The following is a 27,182-nucleotide window of genomic DNA, read 5'->3' as shown; positions in this document are numbered from 1 at the left end:
ATGGCACCGTGGCCACCTCCAGCAGCAACCGCGTGCAGGAGGCCCACTCCGCCGATGACGACCGGCTTAATGAAAGCAAATTTATTCATTGCCATCAACCGAATCATCTTCAGTTCCTTCAGCAGTGCCGTCTTCGGAATAGGGACGTCCTTTCTGTGGGCATCGGCACCGCCAACCGGTTCCGGTAGCGGCTCCAGTTTTATCGTGGTAGACTGTGCCATTCGACTGACGCAACGGAACAATCATGCCAACATTTCCGAACTGCTCGATAATCTATTGCGAGGATATGACAACAGCATTCGACCGGATTTTGGGGGTAAGTGAAGGCTCGTGCTTGTGCTTCTGATTGGGTGGTATCCATTAGATGTCGTTTTGTTGGAAATCAAACTGAGCAACGTTCTGACGAATCTGAATGGTTTATCTGCTTGTTCAAGGACTGTTAGAAACTATCAGAGTTGTTACAAGGTTGAGAAATGTTGTTTATTACAATTGCGATTAGTATTGGCCTGCTTTCTCGCTCTATTGCCAAAGCTCTACAACTTTTCCACTCAACTAACTGAATATTTTTTCCGTGCCAGGGCCACCAGCTGTGATTGAAGTCGACATCATGGTGCGAAGCATGGGACCAATCTCGGAAGTTGATATGGTAAGTGAATGAATTTGTTATCGCCATCTGGTATTAAAACCACCAGCTCGTTATTAGCATTTCATGGAATCAACATGAAATCAGTTTAACACTCACAACGCTTCTGATAGCAATTCGAGTAGGAAAACTTTTGCAAGAAACTTTTCCCATAACTCTAGCACTTCACTGCCACCGGTCATACATAAATGCTTGATGTTTACCGAAGGGTATCTTCATCAAATGATTGAGTCGTTGCTAGGATTTCACGTAAAACTGACGAGCCACCAGATTTAAAGCAGGTCGGTATTGTTGTTTCGGGGCAGAATGCAAGTGACTGTTTAATTTCGGAGAAGTTATCAACTTATCCAATTATTACCGAAAATTGCACTCAATTGCGAGATGAATATTATTGGAAACAAAGAACTAAAAAATTGTTCAAATCACTTTTAGCTGCACGATTTATATGTAGGTACATCGTTTAATGATGCATGAATAAACTCAAAAGCAAAAAATTGAGACATTTTCTTCCTTCGTTTACGAGTATTTGCCCCATTCCTTCCAGAGCTTCATGTTTTCCTTTCTGCAATCTTGCCTTGCGTTCTTACGTGCTTCCTTTTCCGAGGCAGCATATGCAGGCAGTCGGAAAAAATGTGTAAAAATTGCGCGGGACAACCCACTCCTGCATTTCTTGTTGAAAGCGTGAAGCATGCAGGGAAATACCTGCGATGTTCTTTTCCTCGGTGAAATTCCCGCCACAAGACAGGAAACAATCAAGTGTTATTTAGCACGAAATATCCTGAAGCTGCTCGAAGTGATAAAGGCGCTTCTATCCATCTGGTGGGCGTGTAATCTGGCAAAAGATGAACCATTTCAAGGAACCGCCTTGCTTGGCGAAAGCAGACAGCGGAAAACCACTTCCTGGTGACAATCGAATAGCTGCTTTGATGGTTGACTCATTCCGACCGGCGCACGGTGGCGACCGGTGAGCTAGTGCAGTAGTTGAATATAAAGAATTTGCTCCGAAAAACAGCACTGCGAGTATGAGGTGAGAATTGTTCAAGGACTTTGAAGTACAGCGAACTTCAACCACTCGGTTCACTTCCGAACGCATTTCAGACAGTGGAAAGTTACGGCAGAAGAAGAACAAATGTTTCTTCCGCAGCTCACGCTGAGATCAAACAAACTTCCTGGGCGGAGGAAAAGTGAAAAAGTGAACTTGAAGTAGCCTCCGAGAAGAAAATAACTTTACGAGTGAATCAGGTTTTTATGCTGAATATGAATAAAATAAGAGTTTTGTTTAAGAATTATGAACTTTTTTACAAATCTACCACAGATAAATTGTGTATACACAAAACTTTCCAACAATCGCAGTAGAAATCAAACTGTGAAGATTATTTATTTTGTCGTTTTTTTCGCAGACTTACTCTATGGATTGCTACTTTCGTCAGTCTTGGGTCGACCGACGACTTGCATTCAGCGGCACACAGGACACCCTAGCACTCAGTATTTCTATGCTGGGGCGCATTTGGAAGCCGGATACGTACTTCTATAACGGAAAACAAAGCTACCTGCATACCATCACAACACCGAATAAGTTTGTACGATTGCACCAGGACGGACGAGTACTGTACTCCAGCCGGTACGTAAATTGAGTCACTATGGATTTTCTGTTTCGAAAAATTACGTTTATATTTCCTGTCACGAATGCAAATTTTAACACTACAATACTCAGTCATAACAAAATCGAAATTTGTTAGCCAAACTCCCAGCTTACATTCCGCTGTAGGTTCTGAACCCAGTGCATCATGAAATTCTCCACTAAGCAATATCCGAAATTGAACATGTCTCCTCTGTCGGCATCAAAACTACGAACTGTCGTCTGCTAGGTGATGAAGAAAACATTGCGAAAATTGAATTGCCCGTTTACCCTTTCGTCCAGCCAGCTCTATCGCAGCGTCGCGCCACGTCGATCTGCACAAAAGAACTAAATTCCGGAATGGAAGTTCCAGTTCCGAATGTTCTCTCTCGGTCGTTAGTGGTCGATTTCCCACCGCACACAATAGAAGTCTGCATGACATCGAGACCAAACAGCTGAACTGCAATCGAGCTAGACTGGTCCAATATATGAGATAAAAGTCATGCAAATTTAAATCCAATAAAAAATAGTATCACATTGAGCCATTTAAATGTTTGCTTATTTTGATCCGTGCAAATTTAGTTTCCATTTTGTCCGGACGAGGTGCTCACTGTCTTTCACTTAGATTTTGCGAACACTAAAAACAGAATATTGATCACATTTACAACGAATATTCATTCATTCTACCAACCGAGAACCGGGGAGGGGGTAGGGGGGTCTATTGCCGTATCAAGGATTCCGCTCCAGCTCCACTGTAGTCGATCCTCGACTACTCCTCGCCGATTCGTTGCACGTCTCGACAGACGCAAGTCGGCTTCCACCTGGTCGAGCCATCTAGCACGTTGGGCCTATTCCTGGTGCCGGTACGGTTCTTGAAGAGAACGGATTTCACTGCATAGCCGTCCGGCATCTTTGCAACGTGGCTGGCCCACCGTAGTCTCCCAACTTTCGTCAGGTGTACAATGGGAATCTCTCCAAATAGTGCATGTAAATCGTGGTTTATACACCAACGCCTTGTGGCGAATTCGGCGATTAAGACCCCGTAACCATAAAAATGCGCTTACGCTATCCGTTTGTACTCTTCCAAAAATATACGTACGTCTTTGAACTATGGTCTATATACGGCAAGTGCACGTATATCTTCCGTAAGCAAAGTTACTGTCTCAAGTGCGTAGAGAGTACCGGTCGATTAGCATTTTTTGCATCGTCAGCTTTGTGCAGCGGCGTATGCTCCTTGATCGAAGTGTCTCGTTTGGAGCTTGAAACTTGAACTGCGTTGATCTGTCACCACTGCTGCATACTGACGAGGGGCAATCGTATCTCCTTATTCGAGTTGTTGACAACTGTTCAAACAGCTGGGGAACCCACGAACCAAACTGTAATGAGAGCCAATTATTACCGAATTCGAACTTGTATTAAAATGAAAATATATTTTGTCTGCATTGCAGCAAAAAAATCATTTGAAAAAAAATCGAAGATCATCCAGGCCAAACTCTAAAAAAAGTCGGCAAAACTATGTGCTACTGTATGGAAAATTTTTAAAATATGTTTTTTCCTGTTCCACATTCTAAATTGCAACAAAAATCACCCTTTCACGGACCAGTCTAGGCGCAAATACGTGCCCGCACAAGAGCACACGTGCCCTCGAACAGTAGCAGCAGTACGCCGGAGCGTCACCGGTTTTGTCACTTTCGTTCTATCGCAATGGGATTCGCTTGTCGGTACAATTATTTCGTGAAAGATGGACAGATGTCGTAAAAGACTGGCATGCCGTATGTATTCCCATTCAACAATTTGCCGAATCAGACTTTCGGAATCGAACTGCCGGCCGGCCGGCGAAGGGGAAAGAGCGAGTTAAAAGGATGAAAGAATTGTAATCATATTTGATCGTTGATTACTACTGAGATCGGAATACCGAAGATGAGCATTTGCGTCAACTTCTCTAGCTTGAAGCCAACCAATGAAATCGTCTTTTAATCATCCTCAGCTATTTGCTACTGCTTCAATGTCTATCGCACAGTCGAATCATAATGACAACAAAGCTTTCGAAGAGTATGTTTAGATTGAGCAAATTTTACTTCCATGAGGTAGTCCTTAAGGATTACCGCGTAGCACACCAGCCGAACAAACTCGGTCCAGATCGCCCTGCCACAGCAGGTGGAAAACCTATTGCAGTAGATAAATGGATTACATTTTCATACCTGCTATGTCGTCTGGTCCACTACTAGATTGCACTTCCAAAAACCACATAATCTGCGCGATTGTTTTCATTTTGTTATAGCTTTCGATATGTAGGGTAAAAATGAACCTCTACCGTACAATTTGAATGCGGGGTAGCTTGTATAAAGTTGCAATTCTTCATATAAAAATAGGTGAAGGAGGTACATTCAACTAACAGAACACTATAGTGAGGTCAAATAATAATTGTCGAGCTAAACCATTTGCTCAATGTAGCATGTACAAAGGGATTCTAAATCCCGTTTTAAGACCAATAAATATAATTGGAGTTGTTAACGTTTATTTATGAACCATGATGTTTTATTTTTCTGTGGCAGTACAATAAACTGGCGACATGTATGGCTGCTAACAGTGTCAATAATAAGCTGCACGCGCAAGAAGTAGGAAGGAAGCCACCGTGAAACCCCCGCGATAGGAAACGTTAGTTTCATGAAATGTCACCGCGCTTTTTAGAGCCATAAGCTAAAACGAATACCAACTCCAATCTACCTAACAGTGAATTTATTTCCCACAAAATTTTCGTTTTGTTTTCCTGTAATACCTTGGTAATACCTGTAGAAGCACAGGGTTATATTAAAAACAAATTTAATCGAATTGGTGTAAGTTGTTCAGTTGAAATGATATACATTCAATTAGTCGAGTCCAAGCCAGCCGAATCGATAAAATCAAACAAACGGTGTACTTAGACATAAAATTGTAGCCTTTCCTGTGAAAGGAACGTAAACCGAATTATTTATATCCATAGTGTAACCGGAAGCAACGCTTAACTTTCATGCGCTACGGTGTTTTTCAAAAATTCATGCAATTAAATCAAATGGATGTCCACCATGTTTTCCAGCAATTCCAAAAAGAATTAAAAAACGCTCGACCATTTTCAGATTCAGATTTTCAGAGAAGTATTGCATTGCAGTTTATATGTAACTTAACGTTAATTCTAAGAGAATTTCTTAAAATCAAATACACAGTCGGGTAGTACCATGGATGGACAAACTTTCATCAGTAAATTGTCGTCAAACCACAGAAAAATCCGTGCTCAGTCATAACAACACCTCCGGTCAACCACATGCGGTCATATGGCGATTAGTGGTATGAGCTTTCGGCAGGGAACCGCAACTGGCACTGGCACTGGTGGTACTTTCAGAACTGCTACAATATTAACCACACACTCACAGGAGGAAGTGCAGCGGCAGGCAGTAATAATTGCGGTTAGCTGGCTATCAAATCCTGCTGCTACTACTCGGGCTGTTTGCAAGTATCCTACTGGGATTGTCTGCAACTGAACGGTCAAATTAAACATGCGTAATTATCGAAATGGAACCGCCAAACGACTCCCGCTCTATTCAAATACAAAGGCAGGAGAAGGGAATTCAATTACTATCACTTGGTTTACATCCATCTGTATACAGATTGATGTGTTGCATCCAGTTGACGCACGGTGGGTGAATTATGCAGCCTTAATTATCCGGCGATAGAAATTTTACCGGGTTTAGGGCAAGATGCATTCAAACAAGTCCACACCATTGGCAGAGTCATAGCCGCGCATATCATGATACTAAGAATTACCATTTCATCATATCTAATGGCTGAAACTTTTCCGTATAATGTCAGAATTAATTGGACCTCATGTTGGTCAAAATTCCTGGAGAACCCCCATGCACTTGCGCTTCATGTAAATTAAGTTTGCTGTTCAATTTTGCATTAGTGAACAACAAACTTCTCTGTGTACGCTTGCAAATTTGCTAATGTTGAAGCTTATGTTAGCGCGACTATTCGTAGCTGTATTCCATCAGACAAACGAAAATTGCACGGCGGATCAACTAAAAGCCGATAAGAAGTACAACAGTCCCCCAAATAAGGCGGTTTCGAATAAGAACGTTTCCAATAAGGACGGTCTCGAGTGATTCCATTAAGGCGGTCGAACGTCCTTATTGGAGTCTACGTAGCATATGAGAATTGACTTAACTGGTTCCAACATGGAATAACTTGTGAGCCTGACCGTATAGACGATTGGTGTCTTCGACAAAGTCGAAGGTTCGAAGCTGGCAGTCATTTGAATTACTTTTCCGAACAATGCAATTTTCTAGGTAGTCAACTGCGCAAGATACAACCTATTTAGAAATCTATACCTATAAAGAAGGATTTCTGTCTGTCTGTCTGTCCGTATGTTCCTTAGGCGTGGTACACAAATTACGTAACGCAAAAAATCCGGATTTTTTACCCCCTCCCTCCCCTATGTAACGATAAGTAACGCTTGGCATAACCCCCCCATTAAATTACGTAACGTTGGCCAAACCCCCTCCCCGCTTGGCATTGAAAAAAATGCACATAAATCGTATAATTTTAATAAATTGAACAAAATCATGTTAAAAACAACAATCAGGCACTAATCCATGTTGAGGTTAACCCCTCTAAGGTCTACATCATTTTTAGCGCCACGAAATTCACTAAAATGGCCATAACTTTTTTATTTTTCAATATTTTTTCACCAAATTTGGGAATTTTGTCGAAAATATTTTCTATTTTCATAATATCAATAGATATTGGCCATATGCCATACGATCCCGGAGTTATTCCGAAGTTCCTTGGGGGACCGAGATATGGCTTTTTTAGATAAAGTTGCCAAATATCTAAAATTTGTTTGAAATCTGTTGATTTTTGTAAACATATCATCGACTGTGGACATATCAGTTACTTTGCCGCAGTTATGAGCCATGGTGCGCGCCATCCGGATCTGGGGGGACACTATAAATCCGGAACCGGTTCCCGTAACGGGGCATTTCAGCTTCAGTAAAACATGTCGTGTCGCATATCAAAAAACATCAGCATTCGATAAAATAGCGATTGGCGATCATCTCATGTCTTTCAGAGGCCATATGGCCGATTCCAGGTCCCGGACAAGTTCCTCCGAAATCCGTTCTGTGCTTGAATCAGAAAAGAAACCCTCCCCGGACCCGGAACCGGTCATACGGCCTCTGAGAGACATAAGATGATCACCAATCGCTATTTTATCGAATGCTGATGTTTTTTGATATGCGACACGACATGCTTTACTGAAGCTGAAATGCCCCGTTACGGGAACCGATTCCGGATTCATAGTGTCCCCCCGGATCCGGATGACGCGCACCATGGCTCATAACTGCGGCAAAGTAACTGATATATCCACAGTCGGTGATATGTTTACAAAAATCAACAGATTTCAAACAAATTTTAGATATTTGGCAACTTTATCTAAAAAAGCCATATCTCGGTCCCCCAAGGAACTCCGGAATAACTCCGGGACCATATGACATATGGCCATTATCTACAGATATTATGAAAATAGAAAATATTTTCGGCAAAATTCCCAAATTTGGTGAAAAAATATTGAAAAATAAAAAAGTTATGGCCATTTTAGTGATTTTTTCGGTGCTAAAAATGATGTAGACCTTAGAGGGGTTAATTGGTTTTCAACCATAGCATTGTGTCGCCAGTAATAAATTGGACTTCTGGAAAAACGGCAAACGATTTTTCTTCCGTACCATACATTAAACCTAGTGTCGGAAGCAGGGATGGTTCGATCACTTTGACTCAATTTTGATTCATTTGACAATACCGTCTCAGCCGAGCAAAATTTGACAAATTGATGTATGGGACATTTGTAGATAGTAACTAGATCTACAATTTTGCTAAATAAAGTGTTGCTGTAACTTTTGTAGTTACGGCGCTACAATGCTAGTACCTCTTTAGTAACTAAATGAACGTTCATTTAGTTACTAATGAGGTACTAGCATTGTAGCACCGTAACTATGAAAGATACAGCAACACTTTATACTGCAAAATTGTAGATTTAGCTGTTATCTACAAATGTCCCATACATCAATTTGTCAAATTTTGCTCGGTTAGGACGCTACTGTCAAATGAATCAAAATTGAGTCAAAGTGATCGAACCATCCCTGGTCGGAAGTAGTGCGCTATAGAAAATGAGACGTGCTATACAGCACACTACTTCCGACACTAGGTTTAATGTACGGTACGGAAGAAAAATCGTTTGCCGTTTTTTCAGAAGTTCAATTTTGTCCTGAATACACAATATTTGGAAATGTAGTAGGATCGTCTTCATCAGCTACAAACTGGAATTTTGAATTTGAATCTCCATCAATCTAAATCAACTCACTGTTTCACACCATCAACACGTCCTTTCTTCGTTTTGCAGCTGTTTTTTGGTATTCATAATTTTGTTACGTAACTATTCTTCGGACTCCCCCTCCCCCTATGTAACAAAAAGTAACGCAAACACTACCCCCCTCCCTCCCCTCCAAGCGTTACGTAATTTGTGTACGAAGCCTTATAGAATCGAAAACTATTGAACCAATCGGCATGAAAATATGCATGTAGAGGTTTTTTGGGGCCAGGAAAGGTTTTAGTCATGGTTAGAAACCCCTCCCCCCACTAAGAGGAGGGGCTCCCATACAAATGAAACACAAATTTCTGCATAACTCGACAACTAATCAAGCAAATAGAACAAAATTTGGCATGTGAGTGTTTTCGGTGACAAAAATTTATTCTATGGTAAATTGAGACCCCTCCCCTCTTTATAAGGGAAATTATAACTACTCTCCTCTTTAAAAGGGGGGGCTTCCATACAAATTTCCTCATAACTCGAGAACTAATCAAGCAAATGGAACCAAATTTGGCATGTGAAGGTTTTCGAGGGCAAGAATATTTTCTATAGTAAATTAGGACCCCTCCCCACTTTAAGAGGGGGGGCTCCTGTACCAAAGAAACACAATTTTCCTCATAACTCGAGAAGTAATTAAGCAAATGGAACCAAATTTGGCATGTGTGTGTTTTTGGAGACAAAAATTTTTTCTATGATGAATTGGGACCCCTCCCCGTTTTAGGAGGGGGGGATCCTGTACACATGAAATACAAATTTCCTCAAAACTGAAGAACTAATCAAGCAAATGGAACAAAATTTGGCATGTGAAAGTTTTCGAGGGCAAGAATATTTTCTATGGTAAATAAGGACCCCTTCCCACTTTGAGAGGGGGGGCTCCTGTACAAACGAAATACAAATTTCCTCATAACTCGAGAACTAATCAAGCAAATGGAACAAAATTTGGCACGTAGGTGTTTCTGGAGACATAATTTTTTTCTATGATGAATTGGGACCCCTCCCCACTTTAGGAAGGGGGGCTCCTATACAAATGAAATGCAAATTTCCTCGTAACTCGAGAATTAATCAAGCAAATGGAACCAAATTTGGCATGTGAAAGTTTTCTAAGGCAAGAATATTTTCTATGGTGAATTAAAACCCCTCCCCACTTTAAGAGGGGGGGGCTCCTATACAAACGAAATACAAATTTCCTCATAACTCGAGAAGTAATTAAGCAAATGGAACCAAATTTGGCATGTGGGTGTTTTTGGAGACAAAAATTTTTTCTATGATGAATTGGGACCCCTCCCCGTTTTAGGAGGGGGGATCCTGTACACATGAAATACAAATTTCCTCATAACTGAAGAATTAATCATGCAAATGGAACAAAATTTGGCATGTGAAAGTTTTCGAGGGCAAGAATATTTGCTATGGTAAATAAGGACCCCTCCCCACTTTAAGAGGGGGGGCTCCTATACAAACGAAATACAAATTTCCTCATAACTCGAGAACTAATCAAGCAAATGGAACAAAATTTGGCACGTGGGTGTTTCTGGAGACATAATTTTTTTCTATGATGAATTGGGACCCCTCGCCACTTTAGGAAGGGGGGCTCCTATACAAATGAAATGCAAATTTCATCATAACTCGAGAATTAATCAAGCAAATGGAACCAAATTTGGCATGTGAAAGTTTTCTAAGGCAAGAATATTTTCTATGGTGAATTAGAACCCCTCCCCACTGTAAGAGGAGGGGCTCCTATACACACGAAATACAAATTTCCTCATAACTCGAGAACTAATCAAGCAAATGGAACCAAATTTGACACGTGGGTGTTTTTGGAGACAAATTTTTTTTCTATGATGAACTGGGACCCCTCCTCACTTTAGGAGGGGGGGCTCCTATACAAATGAAATACAAATTTCCTCATAACTCGAGAGCTAATCAAGCAAACGGAACCAAATTTGGCATGTGAAAGTTTTCGAGGGCAAGAATATTTTCTATGGTAAATTAGGACCCCTCCCAACTTTAAGAGGGGGGGCTCATACACAAACGAAATACAAATTTCATCATAACTCGAGAACTAATCAAACAAATGGAACCAAATTTGGCACGTGGGCGTTTTTGGAGACAAAATTTTTTTCTATGATGAATTGGGACCCCTACCCACTTTAGGAGGGGGGGCTCCTATACAAATGAAATTCAAATTTCCTCATAACTCTAGAACTAATCAAGCAAATAGAACCAAATTTGGCATGTGGAGCTTTCTGGAGGCAAAAATATTTTCTATGGTGAATTAGGACCCCTCCCAACTTTAAGAGGGGGTGCTTCTACACAAATGAAAAACAAATTTCCTCATAATTCGAGAACTAATCAAGCAAATGGAACCATATTTGGCATGTGGGTGTTTTTGGAGGTAACCATTTTTTCTATGATGAATTAGGATCCCTTACCTTTTTAAGAGGGGGGGGCTCTCATACAAACGAAATACAAATTTCCTTATAACTTGAGAACTAATCAAGCAAATGGAACCAAATTTGGCATGTGGGACATTTTGGAGTCTTGAATTTATTTTACGATAGTTAGAGACCTCTCACCCCTGTGGTAGAGGAATATGGACTCTCATACAAATAAAACAGAAATTTTTGCGAAACTCAAAAACTAATCGAACTCGAGAAATTCGAGACTCTTCCATAAAACATTAGTCAATACAAGACCACAAAAACTATCTATAGTAACACTAGATCATTCAGGACGAGACGGTCGCGAGTGTTGTCGGTGACCCGCCGTTGGAAGCCCCGCCCACTGGGGGCTTGCAAAACTCGAGATTGTGGCACAGATCATCCGAGATTCATGATTTATGTACAACACAGGTTAATTTGTGGCAATACGAAGTTTGTCGGGTCAGCTAGTATTATATATATACTAGCGTCACGTAGTTATACAGTTCCGAAATACTACAATCCAAAAAAATGCCCTTGATCTGCTGAACAACTTTGTCGAAGTCACCAACCTTCTATACGTTCAGGATCACGAGTTATTTCATGTTGGAACCAATTAGGTCAGTTCCCCTATGTTACGCAGACTCCACGAAGAACGTTTCCATTAACGCGGTCCCTATTAGACACATTCCAGCGTTACGGGACACAATTAGCACCCATGGTTACCCTGTGAATCGTCTTCTATTTCACCAAATTTTTGGCAAATACCTTGTAAAACAGTTGTTAAAAGAGTACTTCATTTTCTACTAGAATGCCAGGGATTTAATGAAACAGGAACCGATCTGCATAGTAGGGATAATGTCCCGTAACGCTGCAATATGTCATTAGCGTTCGTATTGGGAGGATTGCTGTATCCCCAATAATTTTCATTGAGTTCTCATAACGATGTGGGTGACGCATAAAATTTATCAGTTCTGTAAGAGAAAGGAGTAACTAATTAGCAAAGGCCAAGAAGAATCTCTTAAGATTTGAAGAAGAATATGAAATCCGTTTATTAAAATATCGAATTTGAGTAAAGATAAAAAAATCCATCAAATAACACTACTTGTAGTAGCAGAATTAATGTATTTATAGAGGAAGGAATGTTAGTCTAACACTTGTCTTATACGAACCAGTAAGAACTATACATTGGAGATCTTTCAGCATTAGGCCCCTATTTAGGATAGTAAGCTACGACGGGGCAAATGGGAATACGGGGTTGAACAGCAGGCTCACTATATCCAATGTCATGAAGCGCCTGATTTTGGCCCATTCAGCGTGGCACGAATCAGCTTGACTAGTTTACTCGGAAAACCGTGTTCTAGCATTATCTGTCACAGCTCATTTCGTTTGACTAAATCATACACCGCCTTACAGTCAACAAACGCATGACAAGTCTGCAAGTTGTACTTCCAGAATTTGTTTACTAACTGACGCATAAACAATTTTTTTGAAAAAAAAACTATTTTTTGAAAAAAAAACTATTTTTTGTACATTTATTTTCATACTAATGTTGTAGCGGTCCAACCACGGAAAGTGACTACTAACTACTAACTTTAATCAAGTAAAAAACAAAATAAGCAACGCAACTATTTACTATAGGGTATAGATGATTAAAAGTTCTTTCTTCTCCTAAGCGCAAATGCGAGACCTATTTACCGTCCAGTAGCAAATGTTTTCTAGATGACTCCAGGCGAGACGCCGTCGGTAGCGCTGGCCTCTACGGGGGGACAGGGACAGACCCCCCCCCCGCAGAAACCACTACTATTTTGGTGCATGCATTTTCCTAGGTTTCCTCATTAGTAGGGATCATCCCTTAGTTAAGTCCGAACGAGCGGCAGCGAGCGTACCCAACGTTTGTGCAGGTTGAAGGCCGTGAATATTTTCGGCCAAATATTAAGTTCGGTCATTCGTGTTTCGGCGTTTTGAGATTCGGTTATTTGTGATTCGGCCATAAGATATGCCATTTGTGTTTCAGCCATTCGTGATTCGGCCATTTGTGTTTCGGCCATTCATAGGTAATCCAAAAAAAGCCAGAATTATTTTTTTTCGTTCTTTGTCAAGCTTTGTTTCGTTTATAAAGCTCAAAAGTTACTCTTTTACTTAGTTGACCTTATGTCTTACGACAAGGCCAAAATAATGTATTTAGTCCATCTAACTCGGTCTATGACAGCTGGTCTTCTGTTCCGCGGACATCCTGTGCACGCCAGATCTCACTCTACTTGGTTTGGTCATCTTGTTCGCTGTGCCCCTCTTCGTCTTGTTCACCGTAAAGATGCGTGAGTTTGCGGATCATTCTTCGTTTCTATACACCGTTCATTTGCACGCCTCCAAAGATGGTTCTTAGAAACCGACGCGAAAATCGAAAATCCGAGTGCTCGCAAGTCCTTTTCTCAGTGTCTACGTTTCATGTCCATAGAAGACAACCGCCTATGTTTGTGAAGTCCGACTCCCGCTGATAATACACTTTAGGCCTCACGACCTGTCGCATACGGTCCCGTCCGCCAACATATACTTTATCTTAGATGTATTTATCTTCAACCCAATCTTCTCTGTTTCGCGATCTTTCACCACCTCAAATGTACTGCCGACAGCATCCACGTCGTTGACAAAGTAGATAAATTGACTGATTTCATTAATATTCATGCTCCGCATGTCGATCGCCGCTCGTCACATTCAAGTGCAATGTTGAATAATAGGCAGCAAAGACCATCTCCTTGCTGAAGGGCTCTGCGAAATTCGAATGGATCCGACAACCACACATCATTGGACCTCATCCCTCGCAGCAAAAATAAATCTAGTAAGCTTGCCCGGAAAACCGTCTCCGCCCAAGATTTTCATAGCTCTTGTCGGCTTACACTATCAAATGCTGCTTTGAAAACAATGAATAGGTGAAGCGTGGGGATTCGGACTTCGAAGCACTTTTTAAGGATCTGTTGCATGGTGAAGATTTGGTCCGGGTTAGACCAACCCTCGATAATTTCCCACGAATTTACTAGCTATGGGCGACAATCGATGGAAGATTACTTGGGAATACACTTTGAATGTAGCGTGCAAGATATTGATCGCCCGGTAGTTCTCACAATTTAGCTTATCGCATTCCTTGTAGATAGGGCAAATCTTTCCACTCCTCCGGTAGTCGTTAACAATGATTTGCATTACAAACAATTGGTCAACTTGTTCGGGCCAATTTTGATAAGTTCTGCTCCAGTACCATCCTTTCCTGTGTCTTACAGCAGCTTTGGTAGACAGTATGACAATCCCTATACGTACGTACCATCGTTTCTTTCCAGCATACCTCCTGTAGCTCTACGATGTCGAACTTGCAGCTCTTCACTTCTGCAGAAAGCACATGGGTGCCTTCGAGCAAATTTGAAGACCGACTGCTCCATGTTCAACTATGGTACGATTCAATCAATGCCGTCAAAGAATAATTAAGAGTCGTGGTTTCAATATGCTGCTTTGCGGTACCTCGAACCAACGTCATCATTTCGCTTGATGTGCAATCTTAAATGTGAATGAGATTTGTTGACTATTATCGCTTAATTATTGTGTACACAAAACGTCTACCATTAGCTAAGACCACAGACAAGCAGACATAATACCAACTGTCCTATTCTTCGCACGCTGTAAAAGAGATTCCAAATTAAGTGGTGGTTGGGAATGTCTTCGGAAAAATGCTTCCTTGTCCGAGGGATGCTTCTGTTGTAAAATGTCTGTATGGCAATGTCCGTCATAAACGATGTTAGTGTTCAGGCAAATTGCATGATATTTTTTGTGAGATTTTTTTCTCAAAGAGTTTGATCTGTTTGTCTGTGCTAGAACTTTGAATCCATTTTTGATTGGGCTCGAAAAATAAAAAGAAACTTTTGATGTTTTTTTTTTCAACCGATTATTTGCTGCCAAATTTCGAATATGTTTATAGCCAAACTAATGAGCAAAAATTAAAAAAAAACTGTGCTGTGATGGCGCCTGTTAAATGTTCAACTTTCATTTAGTTATGGAATTCACATGTTTGAACAAACCAGTATTCAGTTGACTGACAGTTGCCTTAGACATCTGTTTGGGGCGCCGAGCGAGTAATTTCAAAATTTAGCTAATAGGAAGCACAGCCGTTACCGGCCATAGTGCCCAAAAAGGGAACAGTTGTTATAGATTTTGAATGGCCCCGCATAGACACATTCAATGACCTAGCCCGTGGCTCAGACGATGGCAACAAGCAAATCTTCGGTAATTAAATTCAATTGCAATCACAGCGGGGATCATCTGGTCAGCAGAGCTGGGCACATTGTGACGCAGATGTAAATAAAGAAGTGTTCGATACTCAAACGCTAAAGCAAGGTCGATAGAAGAAGGTGAATAATGAAATTTTCAATTTCCAATTCAATTTTTCCTCTCTAGTTGTACATCTGAAATGCATTTCAGATCACCCGGAATAAGCATGTGAAAAGCAATTTTCAAGAATTGACTTAGTTCAGAGAGTTATATCTAACCTACCTACAACGGAGCAAGTGCACTTGCACTGATTTCGTTAAATCTCGACTTCTAATTGATGGATTCGCGAGATGGTGTCTCAAGTAGATTCGATTTTATCCACTCATTTCATGTATTGTTCACGTTGCTTCAATCCTAAATCCAGTGTAGGTACGTAGGTACGAAGCAATCTGAAAACCCGAAGGAGCTAGCAAATTGACAATTAAGCCTTCATTTCGTAACGGCAGTCCTCCCAGAAGGCGCCCGGCAACGTGACGGCCAAATGACAGCGTAAAATCATTTCGGTGTGCTGGGAATGACAGGAAATTTGATAAAGTTTCATTTGATATCCAGCCTTTACGGTGTGCGACAAAGCGAATAGTTATAAGATCAACGAAGATAATGATGCACTCTTTTTCTCGCCTTGTTTTACTCATCATTCTCACTTGCAGGCTCACCATAAAGGCGGGCTGTCCCATGAATCTGGCGGATTTCCCGATGGATATTCAGCGCTGCCCGCTGAAATTCGGATCCTGTAAGTATAGCATACTAGAGCGTACGTGGGATGTTCAAGTAGAAGAAATGGATGAATATGAATTACACTTTTCGGTGCAATTTTTGGCGTGATGTCAAATTCATGAAAAGTTTGGTTCGAAAACATGTTTTCTTTTTATTTGATATTATAGTGGAACCCAGATTTTAACTTTTTATAGGAAATATTTAATTAATAATTTATAGAAAGCAATTAAATAGGCACCTCCATCGAATGCAAACTAATGGGGAAGTATGGTTATTTGTGCTAAAAGTACCAAATTTTCAAACTCCATTAATGGCAGGAAAGGTCTTTATGACTTGATGTGTTATATTTTCTAGGAATCAACCAGTAAATAAAAGCGAAGAGTCTGGATTTTTACAACTTCTATTGCTCTACCATTTGTGTAGAGTGCTCGTAAAGGAGGAATTGCCGAAATTACGCTTGAATATAGTCGAAAAAACATATGTATCTGTTCGTTCTTCAGCGGATGGGATATAGAAAAAACTAGTAAGTAAAGAACATTTAAAAAAGTTACTTCAGGAAAAAACGAATTTAATGTTTTTACTATTTGCGACTGAATTTGACGAGCACTTTAATGCGAGAATTCAACGAACCGAGCTAGTAGAGCAAAACAACAGCTAGACATGTTCTGCTTGTTTGGAAACTCAAACGGAAGCCAATATATTTCAGTCCGGATGCAACTCCCTCACCTTATTGTTTGCTGCCGCGGGTGCATATGTCACAGCCGAGCCGAGCCAGAAAGTGGGGACGGGGGGTCAAACGGCAACCATAGAAACATGAAAAGAGCATAAAACCTTATCTGCTCTGCTAGAGGTGGGATACCGAGGTCGGTAGAACGTTTTGAGAGCAATACTCGTAACTCATAGGATGCCAACGAGAGCCGGAAACCGGGTAAGTTTCCGAGAAGTCCACCAGTGTAAGGTCGTGTTTTATGGCGTTTTGTGGTGAATGTTTACTCCTTCGAGGTGTGCAACTTTATTGACAACAGTGGCAGTACACGATAAAGCATGTGCAATTGAATGTGCTCTCTCTGACAACACTTTTAAATAATTTCGCTGCTGCTAAATCAGTTAGGGAAATTATCACAGAAATCATCACCGACAGCTTAAAAATGAACTAAAATAGCACCACGAACTATTCGACACTTAAAACAGCAGCTTGAGTGCCGGAAACATAAAACGATGCAAATTTTATCCGTAATTGTAAGTTTGGCAATTCGTTTTTTAGTAGAATTCAGGTTTGATATTTTTATTCCTTTACGAGCAGAGTTGGAACAATAAAATGCCGTATAAAAAATAATAATATATTACACTTCAGAAGAAGAGCACTGGACCATATTTTGGCGTTGGATTCAATGAACTCCGATCAGTACCGATATTTTACCTCATTTTTCGCGATTTTTAAACTGCCAAAATATATTAAAAATTAAAAACATGGCTTTAAAGATTATATGGCCGAAAGTGAAAGAAATACAACAACACCTTTCCAAAAATCCATTACGTGCCACCAAATTGAAACTAAACGAAATTAATCTTTCCTCTCGGATGCATATCAAACCATCTAGACTATAATTTTCTAAAGCTTTTGTAAAATTACCCACTGCATGCATGCATGCATGCATACACCAGTTGAAGTGCAGTTCACTTGTTTGTTTGCCGACGGGATATCCGCCGACTGTCACATTGGTGTTGAAATCACTTCATTATAAGTTACAGCTCCGTAAGCTCCACTTTCAAGTTTTCCTTTCGACGGAATTCGCCCTGCAAGGATAGGTAGTAGAAAGTTGCACTCATCCACCGCACGACTTTTAGCTGATGCACGTACGTGCGAGCAAGTCTTGGAAAAGATGAATGGAGATTATCCCTTTGCACAGTCCTTTCGTCTTCGTGGATACCGTCGTCGAGCAGCATCGAGGTAAATTTTAATTATTCATAAGTCTACAGCCGTTTAGATAAGTATGAATGGAACTCGAAAGCTAGTAAGCGCATCAGCACAACATCGGATTACACGGGATGAACGATTAGAACTGGTTCAAGGGCATGTTTGAAAGTGAGTTTAGAATCACATCCGACTGGTTGCTTTCGACTTAATAACAAGCCGAACACTCATTTTAGATACTCTCCAGAAATCCATTGGCCAACGCCTTGGTTAATTACATTAAGTATGTACAATAGAAATGAAATTGCTCGGCCACTTCGGACGTCATTTGCTAGCACAATTTCAGCAGCTCTAGAACGTCTGAGCACAATTAAATTCATTACCACCCATTTCTCTGCGAATCCAAATGCAAACACGCTTCTTGCCAAACGGACACGGCCTGTTCTTTGAACGTTATCCTTTCATCGTCCTTTCAGTTGGCTACTCTTCAACCGACGTGCTGTACCGATGGAACAGTGACCGCTCGGCGGTGGCCATCGCGGAAGACATGAAGCTGTCCCAATTTGATCTGATAGACTGTCCGGCGGGAAACGCCACCGACCGGGTGGTACACAGTACGGCTTCGGCTGGTGCGGCCGTGCTGAGCACCGTCGATGACGTGAACGAGATGGATCCCGACACTAAGCTGTATGTATGTAAGTAGTACTAAAATGTAATCAATGTTCGAATTTTGATTGAATGCATGTTTTTAAAGTTTGTTTAGCTGGTGTTCCCGGAAAATTTGGGAAAATATTTGGATGCCAATTCAGGCGGTGATCTCCTAAATCTAGCATTCCGCATCTTTTGATGGTAATAATGGTAATGATGCGTACTGGCGGGTGGTTATTATAATATTTGCCTTCATGTCTTGTCCCACCACAGGGTTAGTATAAAACACCTTTGATTCATTACTTTCGTTTGTTATAAAAATTTAAAAAAAATCTGTTAAACATTAATGACTGAATGCGTGCCCGATCATGCTCTTGGCCACCACCTTTTTGTATCCCCATCACTGGTACATACGGTTCCCATAATTCCCATGACTGATCTTTGTTATTGAGGTAATAGTCAAAAAATGCAACTGGCCGGGGCAAAAAGCACCGATGCTCATTTTGTATCAATTCATAGGAATATAATCAATGAATTCGACAACAGTCACTAGATAACTGATATGTCATTTCTGTTCTCCCTTCTTCTTCCTCTAGCAGCCTAGAACCAGGATGGCTCTTGCTGTTTCAAGAAGTTGTCCCCATTATACTCATTCCAGGGCTATTCGTCGCCAATTCTTTAAGCACTCCCAAAGCAACTTCAACCTGGTCGACCCATCTAGCATGTTGCGCCTCCCTATTCCTGGTGCTTGTGGGGTTCTTGAAGAGAACGGATTTCACACGGATTTCACTGCACAGTCATCCGGTTCCCTTGCGACGTGGCTGGCCCTCCCAACTTTCGCCAAGTGTAAGATGGGAATCTTTCCAAGTAGTGCCTGCAACTCGTGGTTCATACGCCAACGCCACTCCCCGCTATCTGTTTGTACTCCGCCAAAAATAGTTCGCAACACCTTTCGTTCAAATACGACAAAAGTACATGAGATAAGTTCCCAGCAACTCCTACCCCTACCTTCTCGTGGTACCAGCCGGGATACGAGCAACCTCGGTGAAGATCGGGTAACCAACCCCGGTGGAAGCCAAGGTCGTATGCTGACAGGGGATGAGGGCTCCTTCGAGCTACGCTGGCCCTCCAGCGATACTGTGGGGTTGGTTGCGGGCTTTGCAAGCCTGAACCACTAAAAAATCAAAGCAATGGACTCCGTAAGTAATAATAACTCTAATCGGAACAATCGGCAAAGACCCAGGCGACGAAAACGGACTAACGATTGGAAATTAGGAACATGGAACTGTCGGTCTCTAAATTTCCTCGGAAGTACCCACGTGCTTTCTAAAGAAATGAAGAGCCGTAAGTTCGACACCGTAATGCTGCAGGAGGTATGCTTTTTTATATTGTTTATGCAGGGAGAAAATCTTCATAGATAGCATCTTCACGGTGCCGATAGGATTCGCAAGGTGCCAACATGCGCCTACCTACTAAACACTCTCCTGTTGCCCATTCCTGAACCCCTCCCGGAACTACCGTTTGGTTTTACTTCAGGCGGGAGGACGTGCCTGAGCACTCCGACTTATCCATTGCGTGTATGGGTTTGCACAATACCCTTATCACTTCATATCGCCACTACCCTTCACCCAAGGCCTGGGCTGCCCAATCAGCTCATTACTGACCCTAGCTAAGCTATGTCACGCCCTGTCGTTGCAAACGTTCTAGCCGTTGCAACTCCGTTAACACGTCAGTTGCTGCCCTATCGACGGCACCCCATGCGCGCTGTTCAGCGCACATTCTCTGCACGATGTTGTCGGCGTTGGTGTCTTCCCCAACGACCGCAAGCATCACCCGCCGAGTGGTCGTGAAACGCGGGCAGTGAAACATCACATGCTCCGCCGTTGTCTCGGCTACCGAGCAAACGGGGCAAAAGGGTGCGCCTACCCGCTCACGCGTGTGTAGATACTTCTTAGAGCATCCATGTCCCGACAGAAACTGGGTAAGGAAGAAGTTTACCTCACCATGTCTTCTACCGATCCAGGACGATATGTTCTGGATCAGCCTAAGGGGTCCACCTACCGTCATCGGTGCGATCCCATTCCGCCTGCCAACGCCTAATAGAGTCCAGCCTAACTCTAGGTACAGCCTAACAGCTGGAGGTATGCTGGAAAGGAACGATGATACGTACGTATAAAGATGATCATACCATCTACCAGAGCTGCGGCAATACACACGAGCTGGGCACAGCTTTTTTAGTGATGAGCGAGATGCAGAAACGGGTGATCGGGTGGTGGCCGATCAGCCCCCGAATGTGCAGATTAAGAATCAAGGGCCGATTCTTTAATATTAGCATAATTAACGTGCACAGCCCTCACCTCGGAAGTACCGAAGATGACAAAGATAAATTTGAGACGCAGTTGGAGCGTGAATACGACCGCTGCCCAAGACATGATGTCAAAATTGGCATCGACTGTAATGCTCAGGTTGGTCAGAAAGAGGAATTCAAACCGGTGATTGGACGGTTAAGCGCACACCCGCAAACGAAAACGGCCCAAGACTTGTCGACTTCGCCGCCTCCAAGAACATGGCCATACGTAGTAGGGTATTGTCGTTATCGTCGGGCCACTGTTATAGTCGGGCCATCACGATTTTACAGTTTTAGTAACTCATGATATCTATGAAACAACCATTGTAAAACTTCTTACTGTGATAGCTAACTTTTCACAATATTGTGAGTTTCAATCGTGTATTCAAAACACCCGTACTGAATTCAGTGACTAAATCTTAAAAAAAAGTTTTCCAGGCGCAATGAACTTTTCTTCAAGAAATGATTCATGAATTGCAATTAACGAGATAAATTTTGAAGATGTATGAAGTGTGTTATGCTGCACACGAAGACTATAGAAAAATCCACTCCAGTAAGGTGTTTGAGAAGGCTAAGGTGAAATACTAGAAAAGCGCTATTTGTAAAGGTCGGGCCACTTGAGTAGTCATGGTTGGGCCATCATAATTTTAAGCGCAGAAGCGCAATAATCGCTAGAGAATGTCAGTCACGTAAATGTGATGAAATAAAGCAAAATAATTACGATAAAAAAGTAGATGTTTGTTGTTTTTTTCATTGTAGTTGTACACTTCGGAAAAGGCGATTGTAGCAACATTGATTTTACAAGCTCGCCAAATTTTCGCAAAAATGCAATTAAAAATAGGGTATTTGTACCTATATGAGTCGTTGTTCACGAAATTCATTCTTTTCATGTCTCTATATAGAATTTCAATACGTATGTCTGTGGCCCAACCTGCACAACATGGCCCGACTATGACAACATTTTTTGCCTTCACGTAAATGCCTATAACTTTTTTATTTTTCAAGCCATCAGTTCAAAACTTTCCGGAAATATACCTTAGACCTCTTCTTCTTAGACCTTTGCAACGATGTATTTAGATTTCCAAAATTCCGTTTTGAAACGAAAGTTACGCGAGAATTCCAAAACGTGGCCCAACCACGACGACACTCCCCTACCTTCTTCTAGCATAACCTCTACCATCGATACACGTGGAGATCAGGACTGTTGAAATGCCGTGAAAACAGCCATTAGCAGCATAGCGGAGAACCTCCTAGGTCGTTTGGAACCGAATCGACGTAACGAATGGTTTGACGAAGAATACCAGCAGATATTGGCTGAGAAGAACGCAACGCGAGTACAAATGTTGCGTAGAACCACCCGTCAGAATGTGGAGCGATACAAACAGAAGCGGAGACAGCAAACCCGACTCTTCAAGGAGCAGAAGCGCCATCAAGAGGAGAAGGAGTGCGAAGAACTCGAACAGCTGTACCACTTTCACGACACACGGAAGTTCTATCAGATACTCAACGAATCTCGCAAAGGCTTTGTGCCGCGATCCGAAATGTGCAGAGATAAAAATGGAGGTATCTTGACTGACGACCGTGCTGTGATCGAAAGGTGGAAGCAGCACTACGATGAACACCTGAATGGCGTACAGGCGGAAGACCATGATAGCGGAGGAAGTGACCACATTGGTGTAGCAAGCAACGAAGATGTGCCACCCCAATCGATAAGGGAAGTTAAAGAAGCCATCCAGCGGCTGAAGAACAATAAAGCAGCGGGAAAGAATGGCATTGGAGCGTAACTTATTAAAATGGGCCCGGACAAGTTGGTCGGTTGCCTGCATCCAGTGATTGTCAAGATTTGGGATACCGACCAACTACCGGAGGAGTGGAAAGACAAGGTTATTTGCCCTATCTAAAAGCAAGGCGATAAGTGGATTGTGAGAACTACCGAGCAATCACTATCCTGATCCTACAAATTGCTGTCCCAAGTCATCTTCCATCGACTATCGCCAATAACTAATAGATTTGTGGGAAGTAACCAGGCCGGCTTCATGGAGGGTCGGGCTACAACGGACCAAATCTTCACCCTGCAGCAGATCCTCCAGAAGTACCGCGAATTCCGAGTCTCCACGCATCGGTTTCAAAGCCGCATATGATAGCGTAAACCAACAAGAGCTATAGAAAATTTTGGACGACAACGGCTTTCCGGGTAAACTTACTAGACTTATCATGGCTACGATGGATGGGATCCAGTGCTGTGTGAGAATCTCGGGTGGATTGTTGGACCCATTTCAATCTTGCAGGGGACTTCGACAAAGGAGATGGTCTTTCCTGTCTGCTATTCAACATTGCGCTTGAAGGTGTTATAAAACGAGCGGCGATCGAAATGCGGGGCACGATTTTTAATAAATCCAGTCAATGTATCTGCTTTGCTGACGACTTGGATGCTGTCGGCAGAACATTTGAGGCGGTGGAAGATCAGTACACCAGACTAAAACGCGAAGCAGAGAAGATTGGATTGAAGATAAATACGTCTAAAACGAAGTATATGCTGGCGGGCGGGACCGAGAGCGGCAGGGCCCGTTTGGGCAGTACCGTGGTAATCGACGGGGATGAGTTCGAGGTAGTCGACGAGTTCGTATACCTTGGCTCACTGGCAACAGAGGACAACAATATCAGCCGTAAGATTAAAAGGTGTATTATCAGCGGAAGTCTGGCCTACTACGGACTCCACAAACACTTGCGGTCGAATAATCTGAGCCCCCGTACAAAGTGCCCACTGTACAAAACGCTAATTAGACCGGTTTTCCTCCACGGGCATGAAACGTGGACACTGCTAGAAGAGGACCTACGAGCACTCGGAGTTTTTGAACGGCGGGTGCTAAGAACCATCTTTGGCGGAGTGCAAGAGAACGGTGTATGGAGGCGAAGAATGAACCACGTGCTCGCGCGTCTCTGCGGCGAACCAAGTAATTAAGTTAATTTTTTTATTCTATAATTTAGCGTGAACTGTGGAGCGACTGTAATAACATTGTCATACTTGGCTCGGTTGAGACGGTACTGTCAAATGAACCAAAATTGAGTCAAAATGATCGAACTTGTTCCGAGCATCTACACAAAAAGTTGAAATAAAGTTTTAGTAACTTTTAACTGCAATCTTTGAATGTTGAGGAAAAGGACAAAATTGGTTCTTGCCATTTGAAACACTCAAATAGCAAATACCTAAAAATCAAAACTAATAAAGTCAATTAAAAGGCCACACGTGCTTGCACCATACCCATAGAAATTACAATAAAGCAGCCTCCCGGCAATGCGGATCAAGAGGAAGCACGCATGACGGATTGAGCTGCACATTGAGGAAAAACTTCATTCAAGTGCATTGTGTGCGACGGGTAACCCGGATAACACAGACACACAGCACACGGGCGGGCGGGAATCAATGTCAAGACTTTCGAAGAAAGACATCTCTCATTTCCCATTATCCGGTGTAAGTCGACCTAGCGAAACATTGCACATATTGCACCTTTCAATGCTCACAGCATTCACCGCAAAATTTCCATTCTTGTGGTTTCGTACGGAAGTATACGTATGTGGTGTTTCCCGAATAGGGATACACTGTGGGTGAGAATGGAAATGAAAGGAAGATGAAACCACCAACGAGCGAAAATGTTCATTCAAATTCAACGAGTTCTTCTGCTGAGCCCACCGACGAAATGTGGCTGAATATGTTGGAGCACGAAACTATTTTATAGCGAAAACATGTTGTTTGTTGGAAACTTGAAGAATTTAAATAACAAAAAATGTTTCATTTAATTTTTGGCAGGTTTTAAAAACCAATGTGAATATCTCGCAAAAAGTACACAGAGCTCGTGAACTGTCATGTTCCAGATGGGATTTGGAATCACAGCTAATCGAGAGCAATCAACAACTTTCAACACGTTATTTACATTTGGTTAGTATAGTATCACTGCTGCTTTTGGAGAGCAAGTGCCGGATGTGCTGCTGATTGATTACATCGAGCCAATCAAAAACACACTCCAGATTGCGAAGTACACAATGTTTCAGCGCCAATTTGTATTCGCCTATACAAATAACCGCTGATGCTCTCAAAACACGGGACTGGCACTAGTCCTTGAACAAGAACAGTCAACGGCCCAATTTGTCGGAACTGATCTGGCTGGCTAGTGCTCGTACATGACCACCATCAGGTTTGTACCTAGGGGGTGGATTTACTGTTGTTTTTTTTTTTGGAATTAATGAATTCGTTTCGCAAACGAACGATGCCTTTGAAGGTGTTACAATTTGATTTACCTAGTTCAAAACCAGTATTTGAAACAAATGATAGCGAACCCAAGAATTCAGAAGAACCAGAACCAGAAAATAGGAGACCATTTCCGTAATTATTATTTTCGGTGTTGATGGCTAATTACGATATCCCTTCTCTGAAGCTAGAAAAAATTAATACCGGTCTTTCGAAATTTGAATAAAGATTCGATTTACAGCCTGATTTTTGTACCCTTCCAATGCTAAAGAAGCCAACACGCACAAATACATTTAAACCACCCGGACGTACGATGAATTTGATTGATTCCTCGTTTGTGCTTTCGAAAAATGGCATTGAGCATACGTAGTTAGTTAACTGGCGGGGAAGCTGTAACGCAACGTTTACAGCCAGCGTCATGTGGAACCGATGATAGCGCTGCGCTAGGTCGACAGGGGGAGGGAGAGCACTGTCCGTCCGTCGATAACAATATGTTTGATGTAGGAACATTTATCCGCGATTATACATAAAACCCATAGCATTGAATTCGCTCGTCTGGACCATGGGAGATAATAGAACCGTATACAGAAAAGTCGAACCCCCCGGGTTGGGATAAACGGACAGGATTTGACTGTAAAGGATGCTGCTGCCACTGGCAGAAGTGTGTTATGCGGGAAAAGAGTTGACTCTTTTTCGATAAAAGAGCTCCAACTTGTTCGTTTAATTGAGGCACGATGGATTGAGGTTAAATTTCGGTGGCAGTCTTCTCTCACTTTAATACAGTGAGCTTGCTTTGCTGGAGCTATTCAAATGCGTACCATGCCATCAAAGGATCCAAATTGCATCGAATTTTACTTGTGTTTAACGATGAAGACCAAGTAATAACCAACCCGTTGATCGTTTCGTAACCAATATCAGTATTCATGGAATGCATATGAATTCTCCTTCTTCCTTTCACAGCGGAATATTCAATGCTGTTGGTGAGCTTCCATCTGCAACGCCACATGGGCAACTTTCTGATACAGGTGTACGGTCCGTGTGTGCTGCTGGTTGTCCTTTCATGGGTTTCCTTTTGGCTAAACCGGGAAGCCACCGCAGATCGGTAATGTATTATCTTTCCTTCAATCCATTTGCATAATCAAGAATGACTGTTTATAATATAATACTCTTTGCAGTGTTTCACTCGGAATTACTACAGTGTTGACAATGACCTTTCTGGGACTGGAGGCCCGTACCGATCTACCGAAAGTTCCGTACCCAACGGCACTGGATTTTTTCGTCTTCCTTTCGTTTGCATTTATTTTTGCAACCATAATCCAATTTGCTGTTGTTCATTACTTCACCAAGTACGGTTCGGGAGAATGCTACTTCAGTGCAGAGGAGTTGACCTCGAGCGAGGACGAAGATAGCGACTTGGACTGCGTCACCGGCGATAACGTTCACCTTCATTCCATCAGAATCTCCAACGATTCATCTAGGCACTGTTCGGCGGTAACTTCAATCAGTGGAAGCGGCAAAGCGGATTCTAAAGTGGTTGAAGTAATTCCTCTTTCGATATGTTCATTTCCGGTTACACCCGTTCGAAAGACCACGAAGTCATCCTGGGCGGATTTGTCCTGTTTCAGTGGGAAAGATGAGGAAGCTCCAAATTATGCCAACTCCTCGCTGTCGACACCAACGGCAACTGTCAAGCGAAACTCTATTCAACTGCTCGCTGGAGGCAATGTTCCCAGCGTTTCGCAACCAAACCATCATCGGCGCCGGAAACGGAGAAAACGCACACCACGCTTCAATTCCGTTTCTAAGATCGATCGCGCCTCGCGAATCTTTTTTCCGTTACTGTTCCTAGCAATTAATTTGTTCTATTGGTTTTTGTATCTGTCACGAAGCGAACGATTACCGCAGCAGCACAAACTGTAA

The 27,182-nt window shown here is 42.2% G+C and overlaps 1 protein-coding gene across 1 annotated transcript; it reads left to right on the top strand.

Annotated features, from left to right (window-relative positions):
• Nucleotides 1–27,182, top strand: LOC128735139 (gamma-aminobutyric acid receptor alpha-like). The gene is made up of 7 exons (XM_053829636.1): nucleotides 1–316; nucleotides 579–646; nucleotides 2,044–2,264; nucleotides 16,040–16,122; nucleotides 18,498–18,716; nucleotides 26,223–26,364; nucleotides 26,438–27,182. Exons 1-7 carry the CDS (start codon nucleotides 1–3, stop codon nucleotides 27,180–27,182), a joined length of 1,794 nt encoding a protein of 597 aa, XP_053685611.1.

Source organism: Sabethes cyaneus, chromosome 2, assembly GCF_943734655.1.
Source record: "Sabethes cyaneus chromosome 2, idSabCyanKW18_F2, whole genome shotgun sequence".
Classification (NCBI taxonomy): Eukaryota; Metazoa; Arthropoda; class Insecta; order Diptera; family Culicidae; genus Sabethes; species Sabethes cyaneus.
Note: the sequence above shows the minus strand (reverse complement) of the source record. Positions and strands in the feature narration are given on the sequence as shown.

Coding starts and splice junctions, on each gene's coding strand:
- LOC128735139 (XM_053829636.1), top strand. CDS start 1: ATGGCACCGTGGCCACCTCCAGCAGCAACCGCGTGCAGGAGGCCCACT. Junction 317..578: donor CATTCGACCGGATTTTGGGG/GTAAGTGAAGGC, acceptor TTTCCGTGCCAG/GGCCACCAGCTGTGATTGAA. Junction 16,123..18,497: donor CCCGCTGAAATTCGGATCCT/GTAAGTATAGCA, acceptor TCGTCCTTTCAG/TTGGCTACTCTTCAACCGAC.